The 13,554-nt window shown below is 50.7% G+C and overlaps 6 protein-coding genes across 6 annotated transcripts; 3 read left to right on the top strand and 3 right to left on the bottom strand.

Annotated features, from left to right (window-relative positions):
- Positions 1–962: 962 nt before the first annotated feature.
- Positions 963–2,014, top strand: LOC128275320 (trypsin 3A1-like). Its single transcript, XM_053013784.1, has 3 exons — positions 963–1,053; positions 1,130–1,295; positions 1,372–2,014. Exons 1-3 carry the CDS (start codon positions 963–965, stop codon positions 2,012–2,014), a joined length of 900 nt encoding a protein of 299 aa, XP_052869744.1.
- Positions 2,015–2,282: 268 nt separating this feature from the next.
- LOC128272554 (putative inositol monophosphatase 3) lies at positions 2,283–3,862 on the bottom strand. The gene is made up of 2 exons (XM_053010380.1): positions 3,196–3,862; positions 2,283–3,134 (listed from the first exon to the last, which is right to left on the bottom strand). The coding sequence occupies exons 1-2, from the start codon at positions 3,704–3,706 to the stop codon at positions 2,596–2,598; spliced, it is 1,050 nt and encodes a 349-aa protein (XP_052866340.1). The 5' UTR covers positions 3,707–3,862; the 3' UTR covers positions 2,283–2,595.
- A 341-nt stretch (positions 3,863–4,203) lies between these two features.
- LOC128275315 (uncharacterized) lies at positions 4,204–5,731 on the top strand. Its single transcript, XM_053013778.1, has 2 exons — positions 4,204–5,066; positions 5,128–5,731. The coding sequence occupies exons 1-2, from the start codon at positions 4,204–4,206 to the stop codon at positions 5,729–5,731; spliced, it is 1,467 nt and encodes a 488-aa protein (XP_052869738.1).
- A 999-nt stretch (positions 5,732–6,730) lies between these two features.
- LOC128273698 (glycolipid transfer protein B) lies at positions 6,731–8,204 on the top strand. Its single transcript, XM_053011724.1, has 5 exons — positions 6,731–7,152; positions 7,220–7,275; positions 7,359–7,486; positions 7,563–7,704; positions 8,037–8,204. Exons 1-5 carry the CDS (start codon positions 6,990–6,992, stop codon positions 8,202–8,204), a joined length of 657 nt encoding a protein of 218 aa, XP_052867684.1. The 5' UTR covers positions 6,731–6,989.
- Positions 8,205–8,256: 52 nt separating this feature from the next.
- Positions 8,257–8,780, bottom strand: LOC128275313 (transmembrane protein 17A-like). Its single transcript, XM_053013776.1, has 3 exons — positions 8,776–8,780; positions 8,601–8,727; positions 8,257–8,541 (listed from the first exon to the last, which is right to left on the bottom strand). The coding sequence occupies exons 1-3, from the start codon at positions 8,778–8,780 to the stop codon at positions 8,257–8,259; spliced, it is 417 nt and encodes a 138-aa protein (XP_052869736.1).
- Positions 8,781–9,381: 601 nt separating this feature from the next.
- LOC128271278 (coatomer subunit beta) lies at positions 9,382–13,046 on the bottom strand. Its single transcript, XM_053008734.1, has 6 exons — positions 12,901–13,046; positions 11,311–12,820; positions 10,421–11,244; positions 10,086–10,359; positions 9,910–10,015; positions 9,382–9,835 (listed from the first exon to the last, which is right to left on the bottom strand). Exons 1-6 carry the CDS (start codon positions 12,995–12,997, stop codon positions 9,761–9,763), a joined length of 2,886 nt encoding a protein of 961 aa, XP_052864694.1. The 5' UTR covers positions 12,998–13,046; the 3' UTR covers positions 9,382–9,760.
- Between the last annotated feature and the right edge of the window lie 508 nt (positions 13,047–13,554).

Here is a 13,554-nt window from a genome sequence, read left to right as displayed (position 1 = left end):
AATTAACCGGCAGAGTTGTGTCTCGTTGCAATTCACGCAGTATTCCTTCAAATAAAAGCACGCGGCCCACTAGGCCGCGTCTAATCTGGTGAATTCCTTCGAGGGTAGCGTCCGGAAGCGCGGAAACGATGCGGTCATCGGCGCCTGGGAGGCCACTGGCAGTTGTTGAACTTTGGGGCAATTTTCTCAACGCTGACTAATGCAGTCAGTGGACAAACAAAGCACAAAATCACCGCCGCACGCCAATTATCGCTTGAATCATAATCTGTCCTGCTGCCTTCCTAACCTTCAAATGTGCGGTGGGTTCAGTGTCCTACAAGCTAGCCGAAATGGCCTATCGTTCGTAGGAATACTAAACGCCGCGTAAACCGCGTGTAATGCAATTTCCGTTGGGGCGCGTGGACACACGTGGTAAGCGTTTGCCATATGCCATAAACCTGTGTACACCACACATTTCACACCTGATAGTGCGTGTAGCCGACGACCGTTGGTGATCGTTGCTGAAAGGAGAGTGCGTGCCGTGCCAGGCCAAACACGTGCTATGCGGCGACCGAAATGCGCGGTTTCTGGTAAGAAGCTTGAGCGGCAGAGAGCGGGCGAAAATGGAAGTAAACACTGGCGGAGTACCCATTCGTTGACACCGGCGAAGGTAACGAGAGCAGTGTGGCGCGCGCGCGCCCGAATGATGATCCGTCTCCGTTTGGTTCGGATCTTCCACTCCGTTAGTCGAGTGCCGCGGGCCAAAGCCGAACGAGAACAAGATCTGTTGGCTGTGGGGGTTTCTTAACATTTGTTTCCGTTCCGTGTGGCGTATAAAAATGTGCTTCCGGAGGAGTGTACCGGCAAGTTCGGTATCGTCTGCGCAACAAACCGCACGCACGCGCGCGCATACTAAACCGGAGCGCACACGTGCCGTGGGTAATATTGCTTAGCTTCCCGCTTCCATCAACGACGACGACGACATGTACGATCTAATCCGCAAGCACCGCTGGGCCCTGGCGTCGGTTGTGTTGACCCTCAGCCAGCTGACGACCATCGAAGGGCAGATAAGTGGTATGTGGTGGCGCAACGTGGCTTCGGAGTCGGGGTCTGGTGTTTTAATTTGGTTGTTCACTGGTCGCCCACGTAGTATCGTCGGTCCCGTGCGGGCAGCAGCAACGGATCGTCGGTGGAGTGGACTCACGGCCCGGCCAGATCACCTACATTGCGAGTCTCACCAAGCGTGGTACCCATTTTTGTGGCGCCTCCATCGTCAGCGAACGGTGGCTACTAACGGCCGGCCATTGTGTGTGCAGGTGGGTCTAGTCTAGCTCCTCCGAGGAACAACGCCTCGCTGATCGATTGCTTCTCGATTGCTCTCGTTGCTCTCAGTGGCGTCAATAAAGTGCTGCGTCCGAACCAGATCCGGGCGGTGCTGGGCCTCTACCGTATGTCGGAGTTTGGCGGAAATCATATCGATCCGGTCGATGAATCTCGCAGCGCGTACGAAGTGGGCGTCGGCGCGATCGTGCCACATCCGGGCTATGCGTGCAGCAAACCGACGAACGATATCGCCCTGCTGGAGGTCACGGAACGGATCCGCTTCACGCCCACCGTACGACCGGTGTGCCTGTCGAGCGGATCGGACTCGTCGGCCCGCGTTGACGGTGTGACGGCCACGGTGGCGGGCTGGGGCTGGCAGCAGGAAAATCGTAACCTGGGCGACAAGGCGGACACACTGCAGCGCGCCGTCGTGGACGTGTTTCGCAACGAGGAGTGTGAGGGCATGTACCGGAGGGGTAACCGATCGCGAACGATCGCCCGGACGCAGCTGTGCGCCGGCAAGGGGATCGGTGGGGTCGATGCGTGCTGGGCCGATTCCGGGGGACCGCTGGTGACGAGCAATAACGTGCTGATCGGTATTGTGTCCACCGGGATTGGTTGTGCTCGGCCCGGATTTCCGGGAATCTACACGCGTGTCAGCGAGTATGCCGGCTGGATCGTTACGGTGATCGATCGGTTCAACACCAATTGATCGGCGCTTCCCCATGGCCATCGCTCCGACAGTTTCAAAGACAGTTTTCTAGTCATACACGTTACTTGTGTTCGTTATAGGTTAGGTTAGTGCTAAAGCTAAGTGACCAAATATGTGTACAAACTTGTTGATTTTTGGATATAAAAACAAACGCTCATAATTCCCATCAGTCATTTCTTAATCAAATAGTTTAAAGGCAAATGGGTGTTCCGTCAGAATAATACACACAAAAGTAGACGTATATTCGATTAATTTTTATTACGTAGGCTTATTGCAAACACTTTATTTCTTTTTCTGCACTGAAACGAAAATTAACAGAATGTTCCTACTTAACCTAAGCAATTGAACGCACCCTCCCGGACAACATTCAATCTATTCGACCAAAAGGAGTCCTCATCGTCGGTTGACGACAAGAAAATTAAAGTGAGTGCTTGAGAAGACACACAATCAGCGTTCATACTTGGGCTCCAATTGGCCATCAATAACGACGTGATATAGGAAAGCAGAACGAGGCTAGGGGATTTAGCTAACCCGGCCTCAACCCGTGTGGTTCCTGGGGGTGCGTACGACACGAAGTAGTGTTAGTTTTGCGCCAAATGTGCGCCTGCTAATTTGCTCTCCAATATTCGCTGCATGTACGCCTCGTGCGTCGATGCCAGCGCCGTGGCCAGCAGTCCGTTCGGATTGAGTGGCTGCGAATCGACGTACTCGATGTTATCGTTGCGCAGATCGCTCATCTTACCCCCGATCGCCCCCAGTATGGCATCGCCGGCACAAATGTCCCATTTCTTGATGTGCGTCGTGTGCAGATAGGCCGTTGCGTTGTTCTGTATCACCTGCAGCACCTTGAACCCAGCGCCACCGGCCGTAATGACTTGGGCGTTCTCACCGAACACCTGTTTCGCCTGCTCCTTCACAGCACCGGCATGCGATCGTGACACGATGATGGTCGGATGCTTGACATCCGCTTCGTGTTTCACATTCATCAGTGTCTCCGAAACGGCTCTGCCTCGCCAGGCCCAGGTGGTTTTCATCGTGAACGGATTGTGAATGATGCCGATCGTCGGTACCCCTTTCACCGTCACGCAGACCATCGTTGTGACGTACTCGTGCAACCGTTCTGTAACGAGGGGTAGAATGGTGAAACAGCTGTGGACGCATCGGCCGGAGCGATCGTTTACCGGTGAATTCTTGCGTTGCATCCAGTGGATCAATCCACACGGCCACGTCCTCGATGTTGATCCGTTCGTCCGGCACGGTGGCTGTTTCGTGCAGGACCGTAGGATCCAGGTCGAACAGGTGCACCTCGGCGCACCGTTCCTGCTGGTCGTCCTCTTCCGAGATGATCCGCAGCTTGGGAAAGATTCGCAAAAGCCCATTTTTCATCACACAATTCGAACGATAGTCCGCATCGGTTACGGGATTGTTGGCCCCCTCCTGCGTTTTGCCTTTGCTCTGTTCGTGCAAATCGCGCGACTTGGAGACGGCCACCACTTCGAAGCCGCCGTGCTGGGCCGCCTGAATCGAACCGATCAGCAGCTTGCGCAGATTGATCTCGTTCGGGTTTTTACTGAACGCATAGCCCGCATTGCTCGAACCACCGTTCCATAGGTAGTACAGGGCGCCGATGAACAGCAACCCGAGAATCACGAACCCGCACTTATTGATGCGTATCGAACGCCCGAAATTCATCTTCACGGTGTCGCAGAAAGGCAGCAAGAAAACGGCACAACAATCTAACTATTTCGTTCACCAGTTTTTGGGCACATTATGTCCCGTATTACCCTGAAAATATGGAAAATGCTGAGTGTCCTGGAAATAATTTAGTTTGTATGGAAATAATTTCGTTCGCTGGTTCAAAACAAAAGGCTTTCTGTGGCACGACAAAAAGGCCTTCCGTGGTGACAAAACACACAGCCTCAACTGACAGCATGGAGCAGCTGGCACAATTCGGCCGTTTTGGTTGTTACCATTTTTGTTAACATGGTTTTAGTTTCAGCAGGCCAATTGTGTTCCTTCGAGCAAATTTATTTGCCATCGAACATTCTTGATACTAGTTGCTTGGCCGGCTCAACTCAAGCCGGTTACCCACCGTGCACATAGCAACCTTATGCCCTCACAGCTGATTTGCGCAGTGTCGTCATCACCGGCTAGTAAACATCCTTGTTGACCGATTTTTGTCGCTGCAAATGTGTGAATTACTACACCACATCGAAGTGACCAATGTGCAAAATTGTGAAACATTTCAGCATCCGCTTGTTCTGCTCAAAGGCACCATCGACGATCCCTGCGAAGTCGCCCAACTGAAGGTAGTTTCCGAGCACCAAACGCCGGTATCGTTTTGCCAAACTATTGAAGAAACTGACCATCACGAGAAGCATCGCAAGTTTCGATTGCTGCTACGGCTGCAGGAAGGAAAAAATGAAATCGCATTACGGTGCTGCAAGGCGGAAGTGCGGTTAGCGTACTACTACATCCGGTCAAACAATCCCCACACCATCATTCCACTGTACATCGTATGCAAAGGACACCACGGGCGGTACCAGTCGTATGAAAGCGACCAGCTGAATACTATCGAAAATGGGTGCCGTAAAGTAACGCTGGCCATTGAGTTGCTGCAGTGTTTGTACGCCGAGAAGCTGCACGAGCATGGTTTCGGTCGTAAAACATTCACTATCGGCACAGGCTGCGTACCATTCTACAGCCAGCTCGAGTGGAGCCATGCGGCCAGCAGCATGGGCGAGGCGGAACTGTGGCAGTATTTTGCCACCGAGTTGCTACAGGCGGAACAGTACGATATGACGCGCACCAAAGTGGTGGCCTTTCTGAGCAGCACCCACTTTGCCGGCATCACCGATGGGGACTTTTCGTACGCCAACATCCGTAGCAAAACCACCGGCCATGCTGCGCTCGGTGGCGGAGGATTGGCACTGTTCGGAACGGGATGTCTTTACACTTGGCCCACGACAATCGAGGGAGTTGCCGAAGGATTTTTGAACCGGCAACCCGTAGACTGCGGCCAACTGCTGGACGACAGCAACTACAGACGGACGTAAATGCCGATGCCGATCAGAATTGCGATGCAGTTTCTTGACCTACGCTTTCCATTTTAGGTTTGGAGGTTGCTATGCCACAACCCTAGGGTCGGTGTGCCATGAAATGGGGCACACGTTCGATCTGGGCCATACACCGGACGGGTCCATAATGGGTGATGGGTTCGATGGAATTGAACATGTGTTCGTGGGGCGTACGGAGCGTTACCGAAACGGCAATGCCGTTGGGCCTCGCCGTTTGGTGGACACAAAGCCCGGTGGCCCATCGGGGAAACTTACGCAGCTCAAACGGCCCGGTGATGTTTTCCGGCAGCACACGGAAGCCAAGTGTAACGATGGAATTTTTTTCGCGCCCAACAGTGCATTAACCCTGAGTCATCATCCGTGGTTCAATGCCAGTCCGCACGACGGAGCCGGCGCAAGCGAAACAATCCAGTACAAGATCGAAACAAGAGTGGCCACCAGCTACGGGTCCCCGATAGTGTTGGTCGAGCTACGGCTTACCGCAAATGGAATGATGCAAAAATACTGGACATTCCAGGAGGCACCGAAACCTCAGTCATCGTTTTTGCTACCGAAGCTTCCCAATTTGGTAAACCAAACCCTTTTCATAATGAACGCCATGGGCGCCATTCTGAAAGTAGACCTCTGCCGAATGGAATAGATAAAACAACCACAAAAGTTGGTATTTCACAATACCCAAGGGTGTTCATATTGTTATAAGACGAGAAGTTAATTTATTAATTATAACACTGCAGACTGTAGGAAAGTATTCAAGACTTATTACGGCATAGCTGTGACGTAAAAATATAGCGGTAACGCAATAAAACTATTTATGTGAAAATCTTAAAATATATTGAATTTTGATTGTGTCATGCTATAGGAGCTCCGACGGAGTGGTGCAAATACAATGTAGCCCATCCGTAGGGACCAGTCAACACCCGGAGGGATCTCAATTGGCGGGAGCAAACAGGCCAAAGGCGAACAGGAGAAAAGTGCTCAAGACAATAGGGTTCCTTAGCAAATGATATCTTTATTCGACCAGGGTTTCGAGTTTGGTTTAGGGTTGGCCTGTTTAAAATTTGTAGAATTATCGATCCTCGAAACATTTTATTGGTTTCGTTCTAGGTTGGAGTACAATCTGGAGGTGTTCGTATGCGTCTTCCGATGCAATTTAGACGCGTTGAGATAGCAATGAATTTGCTTTTCCAGCTAAAGAACGTTTTGAAAGAGTGGCACCGTGAATTCGCTATTCCCAAATGGACAAGAAACAAAGAGTCGCCGCAGCTAATCAAATATAGATTGTAATTTGTGTAATAGTTTACACGCTTCTAGCATGCAGTTTTCCGCATCACTGAATCGCTGAGCACTGATAAGATCACCCACAAATGGAGTGGTTTGATTTTCTACCTTTCACGCCACCCATGGCGGTCAACCGATGGGGGAAAACTATTGGGCTAGAGTTCAATGGGTCAAAGAATGATAGGTATATTTGAACGAATGAAACGCGGCCCGATTGATGATATCTGGCTGCCAAATAAACCTCATCCGGGCAGGATTAGGATTTCCCACCGAAACCTAAACCTGTGTGCTCTTATCGATTTTATCGCAGATACCAAAACGGGCTTGGTAACGCACCTTAATATACATAGATAAATGCAAACCTCGAGTCACTCCGTCTGTCGAACGCATTCACCACAACGCGGCTGTGGCTGATCACTAACCGGGTCGATAACGCAACACGAGCCGAACCGGCGGCCGCTGATGCTGCTGATGATAAACGCCGAAACACGCTTCGTGTAGATAAGATTACGGTCGGCAGAATGTCCCGGTTCCAGTCGTCACTCGATCGCAGCCGACGATAGAGGCCAACTGGTCGAACAGCTTGCTCGAAGATTCCCAGCGAACCGATTCTTGTGGCCATGAGTGATAGCACTGAAGAAACCCTGCCTAGTGCGGCCGTGTGTGAGGCCAAAATTCAGTTCCGTCAACTTAAAGCATTTCCGGTGATCGACGAGAATAATAATTTTAAAATTGACACGGCGCACTTTCTACAATCGTCGCACCAGATAGTGGACGCAATCGGTACGCAACAACCGTTCGCCAACTGTGATTGTTTTGTTCAAATCTCTTTCGTTTTTCCCGCCGCCAGGTTGCTTCGGTAAGCTGTTTTCCCCCATCGTGAAGGATATGCGACAAAACGTTATGGTAGGTCACGCAACAATCGGGTCAGCGCCGTGAGGTAGAAAGGCAGTTTTAAACTTCCTTCATTTCACGGGTTTGCTCCACAGAAACTGGAGGAAAAGTATAAACGCAACGAGACGCTATTTGCAAATTTGGAGGATTTAATTTTGAAAGACGACGAAGGCAACGACAACTCATACGATACGGTCACCGACGGGTTGCTGTGGTTGAAACGGTACGTTTATGCCGCCCCGTAGATAACACACGTGTTCCGCGTGTCCTTAACTATGTTGCGCGTATCTGCTCCACAGCGCACTGGAAATGATCGAACTGTTTTTCCGCAAAGTGCTGGAAGACGAGACGCGCAGCGAGCAGCTGAAACCACACCTCAGAAAGGCGTACGACGAGTGCTTGCTACCGTATCATGGCTTTCTGGCCCAGAAAGGATTCCAGGTATGCATTATCAGCGGTAACCGGTAGAAAACTTTTTTCGACTGTTCTGTTTGCTCGACGCAAAGTGCATTAACCGCTTTTATCGGCCTAACCGAACGATATCAACGGCAGCCCGCGAGAGAGAGAGTTCCGCTTCGAAGGCTGGGGAGCGAAAACGGCCCCGTTCTGCTATGTAAAATGATACCCTCCAACGGCCTTGGAAGCCATACGAAAGCATTTTCTATGTTACTTACGGTTCTCGAAGACCGGGGATGTTTGCTTTCGCATGGCTCCATTCCTGAAGTTAATTATTTTTTGTTAAGATATAATTGTTTATTTCTTCCACTTTCTAGATCCTACACTTTTACGTTCCCAGCAGAACGAGCCTCCTGGGGGCATCGGGTGCCAATGGAGACAACATGAAAGCGCTCGAGGAGTTTCTCGTCCACTTTCGAGCCAATCTGAGTCATTTGAACGAGTTTTTCACAAAATATGACCTACATCGGACTTATAAAGCATAGGACATTAGAGCACAATCCCAACACACGCTGTACTATAAGTATAATCCGATCGTCATTCATTCACGACAGTTTGGGCTGGCTGCTGCGAGTCAGATCGTTTCGAGTGCTTCTCCACGTACTGCCAACGCTGCAGCTGGAACTGTTTTCGGCGGAAGTCGGAGAGCTTTCGCATTGCCGGAACACCGACCACAATCTGAAGCACCAGCGTGGCGGTCGTAATGGATTGCACCACAATCGCTAGCGTGTGCTTGGTCGTATGTGTCGCTAGCAGAAGGTATATTTGCAACGGCAGTTGGATAAGAAACGAAAGGATGAGAAATCCGGCAAAGCTGGGTATCTGGAATGATCAAGTGTTGAGGATATACTACATTCGCTGGCAAAACTAAGTAGCCCTACCGTGCTCATCAAATTTCCCGTGTAGCCAAGGTAAAGCCGCAGAACTTCCAGCGGAATCGACACGATCAGCGTCATGATGGAGAGGGCTTTTTCGATACCATTTATGTTGGCAAACTGTACGAAAACTCTGATTTATTTTGCAAAGCAAACAGCCAACGGTCAGAATTAAACTTACTTCATGGTTAAAGAACACTATGGTAGCCACTAGCCAAATGGCAGAAAAGTAGACATTGAAATGGATCAACAGTTGCACCCACAGGTTAGCGATTACTTCTTCCTCTACGAGAGAAAATCAAATTGGCGTAGGAATTGATCGGCTTTTTCGCGTATATCAATAATTACCTTCATAATCGGACTGCTTTTTACACTTAACTCCATTTCCTTCCATACTTTGGTCAAAACAATACAAAATATAGTTTGGCACGTTTGTTTAATGTTACCCGTATCCATAGTGATCTTTGCGGTTGCGTTGGTAACGTTGTTTGGAGTGTGTTCCTTTGAGTAAGTGAATTGTTCTGCGGATGAGGTTTAGCCGAAAACGCCGAAAAAGCCTCAGAGGAACATATAAATATAATGTAAATTAGGAAAATACAAATAGTCCTACTTCTTCATTATGTTATTTATTTTTGTTACTCAATTTGAACAAATAAATTACTACCTTTTTATGTTCAAAGTAATATAGAAAACTATTTGAAACCACGATTGTTCTAATGGAGCTGGAAAAATAAACCTGAAAATCGAATAAAAAACCATCATCAAATTGGCGACATATTTGGTTGTAATGAATAAACAGATTTTCTTTTATTATACGATAGAATTTATGCAAGAACCATCTCGGTTGTCAATGGTCCGCGAGTAGATAACTGTTAGTTATTTAAACAAAAAATAGGAATGGAGACTCGATACTTTGTCCGTTCCCCGTTGCAGATATAGATGGTGCTTTCTTCCCCCCAAAAGCCTGGCGTCCTGGCGTGTCGTGCTTCTCAACACCACACGTGCACCGGTTCCCGTTCCTACCGGTTTTAGTGTGCGGGTAATCCCGTTATTTAAAAAAAAGAAACCCTCCTATATAGGTCCATCCGTCCGCGCTACATATTTAGGGGACTCGCGAATACTAAACTCCAGTAGCACGGTTGGGGTCCCCAGCCGCTACCGGGGAGTTAAGCGGCAATCGATTTTCCTTGCAAGCACTTTTGCGTATGGTTAATTTTGTCGCCCAAGCTCAGTGCCATGCCCTGTAAGTGAGAACCAGAGGTACCCTAGTTAGCGATCCGCTTCGTCAACCTGCGGCTGATCAACTTTTTCGTACCTGGCTTTTGGCGCGAATTCTTATGTGACCGGTTACTGGAGCATCCGGTCGATCCAGCGATTTTTCGATGCTCAAATTCGCCAACGCATCCTCGCCGAAAATTGACCTTTTTTGTTGGGAAGCATTGGAAGGTTAACAAACAACGAATGCATGCGACTTGTTTCTCGCATTCTCACCTGGCGTACATGTTCGCGGCCATAAAACCGCACTGACCGGACAGTGCCTTCTCCGGTGTGAGACACTTCATGTTGGTAGATTTCAGCAGCAGCCGCAGATAGTCATGCAGATCGGTGAGGGTCGTGTTGACTGACACCTTGTTTTCCCACTCGAACTCAACCCACATCGAGCGAAACTCCGTATCGGTACAGGTGGCTGGCAAGATGTAGTCCATGATGTCGATCTGAATGGTGTTGAGTACGACCACATTGGACGAGAACGTCGTGTCGTAAACTGCAAACGAAAATGAGTGTGTTGGGCATTTGGGCAAACCGAAACGGTGACCATTGCTTACCAATGTTGCCAAAAATGATGCCATTTTCCGTGGACGACACCTTGACGTTCGCTTTAATGTTGCAGAAATCGTGTGGCGCCAGCACGACCGGGTGTGGCTTCTCGACCAGCTTCAGATCGCCGACCGTGGCAAGCTCGAGGGTGCAGTTTTGCAGCGTATCGCTCGTCTGGTTCACGATCAGCACGTCCAGCACGATATCGTACTGGTTGACGTGTACGTACGCTTCGGCATACACCGGATCGGAGAAGCCGGTCAGCTGGTTGACCTTGTTCAGTTTGCTGTTCGGTGAAGTGACATCCGACATCGCCCCGGTAGCTTTCGTGCCAGCCAGTGCCTGGTTGAGGCTCAACTCGAACACATTTTCACCCAGCTGATCGGTTTTGCCGTTCGCTAGCTGCGTGAACGCGATCGGATCATCCGGCTGAATCTTGGCGGCATTCTTCTGCTGTTTGTCCTTTTGAGCCTGCAGCTTTTCGTCGTTCTGCGCCGTCAGCATACCGGCCAGGGCCTGCCGGCAGCTCTCGGTAAAGATTTCGACGATCTCGGGCGTACGCAGCGACAGCGTCTTCAAGCACAGGTACACACGATCGATGTCGTCGTTCGTGATTGCCTTGGCGGGCAAACCGGACTTGCCGAGATGCAGAATCGAGCTCATCACCAGCATCGCGCACGTGCAGACACGGTTCTGCTTCTTCTCGTTCGGCTCCAGCTTGAGAAACTTGAGCGCCAGCTTGGTCAGCGTCGACGCTAGGGTGGCTCCAACGAAGAAGTCACCATCCATCAGATACTGGCGCAGCGGAGGTCGTTCGACCTTTCTAGTAACCCTTCAAAAAAGGATTTAAAGGAACATTAGAGACGTCTGCGACATTAAGTGGCATCGTATTACTTACAGCGCAATGCTGAAGGCGCTCTGCGTGGCGTACGTCCCATCGGAAGTGACCCTGTTCGTGCTGTTTACCGTTTCGGGCGGGTTTTGTTCTTCGCCGTTACTGCCCTCGGCACCGGCCAGGCGGGCCTGTTCCGCCTCGACGATCGGTACCTCACCGAGCGTACGGTTCACGATTCCAATCACCTCCATAATGTCCTGCACCGAGTTGGCGTATTCGCCCAGAATCCACAGTGTGGTTCGGTGGATTTTGGACGACTTGATCGCCGGGAACGCTTCCAGCAGCTTCTCGATCACCAGCGGTTGCAGATGGGAAAACTTTTGAATCGCTTCTCGCACGAACACGAGCACATCGCCCGCGGCCAACTCGTTCGTGTCGGACAAAAACTCGACCAGCACCGGTATGACGGTGGCCGCCACGTCCGGGAACTTGATGCAACAGCTGTGCAGCGTGCGGACGAGCAGCTGCCGGTACTTGCCCGTATCCTCGTGCTCCACATTGTGCGTCTTCGAGACTTCCTTCTTCAGCACCAGCACCATCTCTTCGATGTTGCGCGAAGAAACAAGGTCCATGGCCAGCGCAAGCGTTTTGCGGCGTACCTCGATATCGGTGGCACTCAGCACGCGCAGCACATCCATCACCAGCTCCTGCATGATGCGCTCGATGTTTTCGTTCTCCTTCAGCGCGATCAAACGATCGAGCACGATCAGCTTCACGTTATTGTCACTCTCCTTCACGATCAGCTCGATGTAGCAACTGACGGCCGCCTTGATGGCGGTCGGTGCCGTCGACAGCGTCACCAGCGTTCCGGCCGCCTCGTACCGGACGGCTTTCGAAGACGAGTTGAGCAGATTGTAGATGCACCGGATGAAGCGCGACCGTTCGGCGGGATTGGCGTGGCACACCTTGTAGATCAGCTCGACGATCACGAGCTGCAGAATGTCACCGAAGCTGTTGACCTGATCGAGGCACGAGGCCAAATAGTTGAGGGCGCGCTCCTGATCGGCGTGCAGGAGCATCAAGAATGCGTTCCGCTTGCACGACATGTCCTGCTGTTTGTCGAGAAAGTTGGCAATCAGCTCCGGTCCGTCCGGTACGAGCCACTCGAAGTTTTTGTAGATGGTAAAAATGGCCAGCACCGCATTGCGCCGCACGTACGAGTGGCGATGCTCGAGGCAGCCGCGGATCGCGGGCATCAGCGGCTCGAGCAGCTCCGGTTCCTTCAGCTTGCACAGAAAGCGCAACGTCGAGCCGCGCAGATACTCGTTCGGGTGCTGCAAATCCTTACGGTACGCGTCGCACACCAGAATCATCTCCTGCAGCAGCTTCCCGTCGGCGGACGTTTTCGGTACGATCTCCCAGTAGATCAGCAGCAGCTTCTTGATGGTGTGATTCTGCAGCGGCAGCACGAACCGGATGATGGTCATCAGCAGGTTCGGCAACCGTTCGCCCTGCAGCAGAAGCTGGATCACTTTCTTCAGCGTGTCGATTTTTACGTTCACCTCGCCCTTCTCTGCAGGTTCCGAGAAACGAGGGAATGAAATGTCGGTCGATCGCTGCTGCAATGACTGGCCAAACCGGTGCACCACTTACCCAGATCCTGTTTCAGCTGCATCTCGTTGTACGGTTCAATTTCGGGTGGATTTATTATGGTGTAGCACCACATTCCCTCGCCGGACGCCGACGCCATCGTCGTGGACAATTGCTACCCAATGTGACCGTACGATGTAAGGCGAGATTAGCTCTCCCCCAAACAAGATCTCGCCAGCCGAACGGAAATGGAACGCAAACACAAACCCGGGACAAATCCCTCCTGCTGAAACACTCGGTTTCGGAATTCGAAATTTGTAGGGAGTTTTGGGAAAAGTTTTCGTCACTATTTTTGCACTCGTCTGTTTCGTTAACGCAGGCGGCTCTGACACTATCGATACGTGTCACATTCGTTTCTGACAATTAATGCAACCCAAAATCACTGTCAAAATAAGCCCGAAACAAGGTGTGTATTGTTTGGTTGATACTCTAGGGGGAATGTCTTCAGAATTCACTCTCGTGTGTAATTTATTTTCTCATTTTAATACAGCATCCGGATCGCGTTAAAGCAATGCAAAATCCTAACCTCCTCTGAACTGCCTTTCGCTTGCAGATCTGTTATACTGATCATCGCAGCGTAGCTTCGCATGTATCGATCGTAATTTCAAAAAGAGGCCAACTGTCACAACAAACAACAAACGCGAACTCCAAAGGACC

The sequence above is a fragment of the Anopheles cruzii genome, chromosome 3, assembly GCF_943734635.1.
Source record: "Anopheles cruzii chromosome 3, idAnoCruzAS_RS32_06, whole genome shotgun sequence".
NCBI lineage: Eukaryota > Metazoa > Arthropoda > Insecta > Diptera > Culicidae > Anopheles > Anopheles cruzii.
This window is presented reverse-complemented; position numbering and strand designations above follow the sequence as displayed.

Bases quoted from the DNA above. Each gene is read 5' to 3' on its own strand.
- LOC128275315 (XM_053013778.1), top strand. From the start codon at position 4,204: ATGTGTGAATTACTACACCACATCGAAGTGACCAATGTGCAAAATTGT. The intron at 5,067-5,127 runs GTAAATGCCGAT...TTTCCATTTTAG, and splicing joins GACAGCAACTACAGACGGAC to GTTTGGAGGTTGCTATGCCA.
- LOC128275320 (XM_053013784.1), top strand. From the start codon at position 963: ATGTACGATCTAATCCGCAAGCACCGCTGGGCCCTGGCGTCGGTTGTG. The intron at 1,054-1,129 runs GTATGTGGTGGC...TCGCCCACGTAG, and splicing joins CATCGAAGGGCAGATAAGTG to TATCGTCGGTCCCGTGCGGG. The intron at 1,296-1,371 runs GTGGGTCTAGTC...CGTTGCTCTCAG, and splicing joins GCCGGCCATTGTGTGTGCAG to TGGCGTCAATAAAGTGCTGC.
- LOC128271278 (XM_053008734.1), bottom strand. From the start codon at position 12,997: ATGGCGTCGGCGTCCGGCGAGGGAATGTGGTGCTACACCATAATAAAT. The intron at 11,245-11,310 runs GTAAGTAATACG...CCTTTTTTGAAG, and splicing joins AGCGCCTTCAGCATTGCGCT to GGTTACTAGAAAGGTCGAAC. The intron at 10,360-10,420 runs GTAAGCAATGGT...TTTCGTTTGCAG, and splicing joins CATCATTTTTGGCAACATTG to TTTACGACACGACGTTCTCG.
- LOC128275313 (XM_053013776.1), bottom strand. The intron at 8,542-8,600 runs GTAGGGCTACTT...TGATCATTCCAG, and splicing joins CGGGAAATTTGATGAGCACG to ATACCCAGCTTTGCCGGATT.
- LOC128273698 (XM_053011724.1), top strand. From the start codon at position 6,990: ATGAGTGATAGCACTGAAGAAACCCTGCCTAGTGCGGCCGTGTGTGAG. The intron at 7,276-7,358 runs GTAGGTCACGCA...TTTGCTCCACAG, and splicing joins ATATGCGACAAAACGTTATG to AAACTGGAGGAAAAGTATAA. The intron at 7,487-7,562 runs GTACGTTTATGC...TCTGCTCCACAG, and splicing joins GGGTTGCTGTGGTTGAAACG to CGCACTGGAAATGATCGAAC.
- LOC128272554 (XM_053010380.1), bottom strand. From the start codon at position 3,706: ATGAATTTCGGGCGTTCGATACGCATCAATAAGTGCGGGTTCGTGATT. The intron at 3,135-3,195 runs GTAAACGATCGC...CCCTCGTTACAG, and splicing joins TGCAACGCAAGAATTCACCG to AACGGTTGCACGAGTACGTC.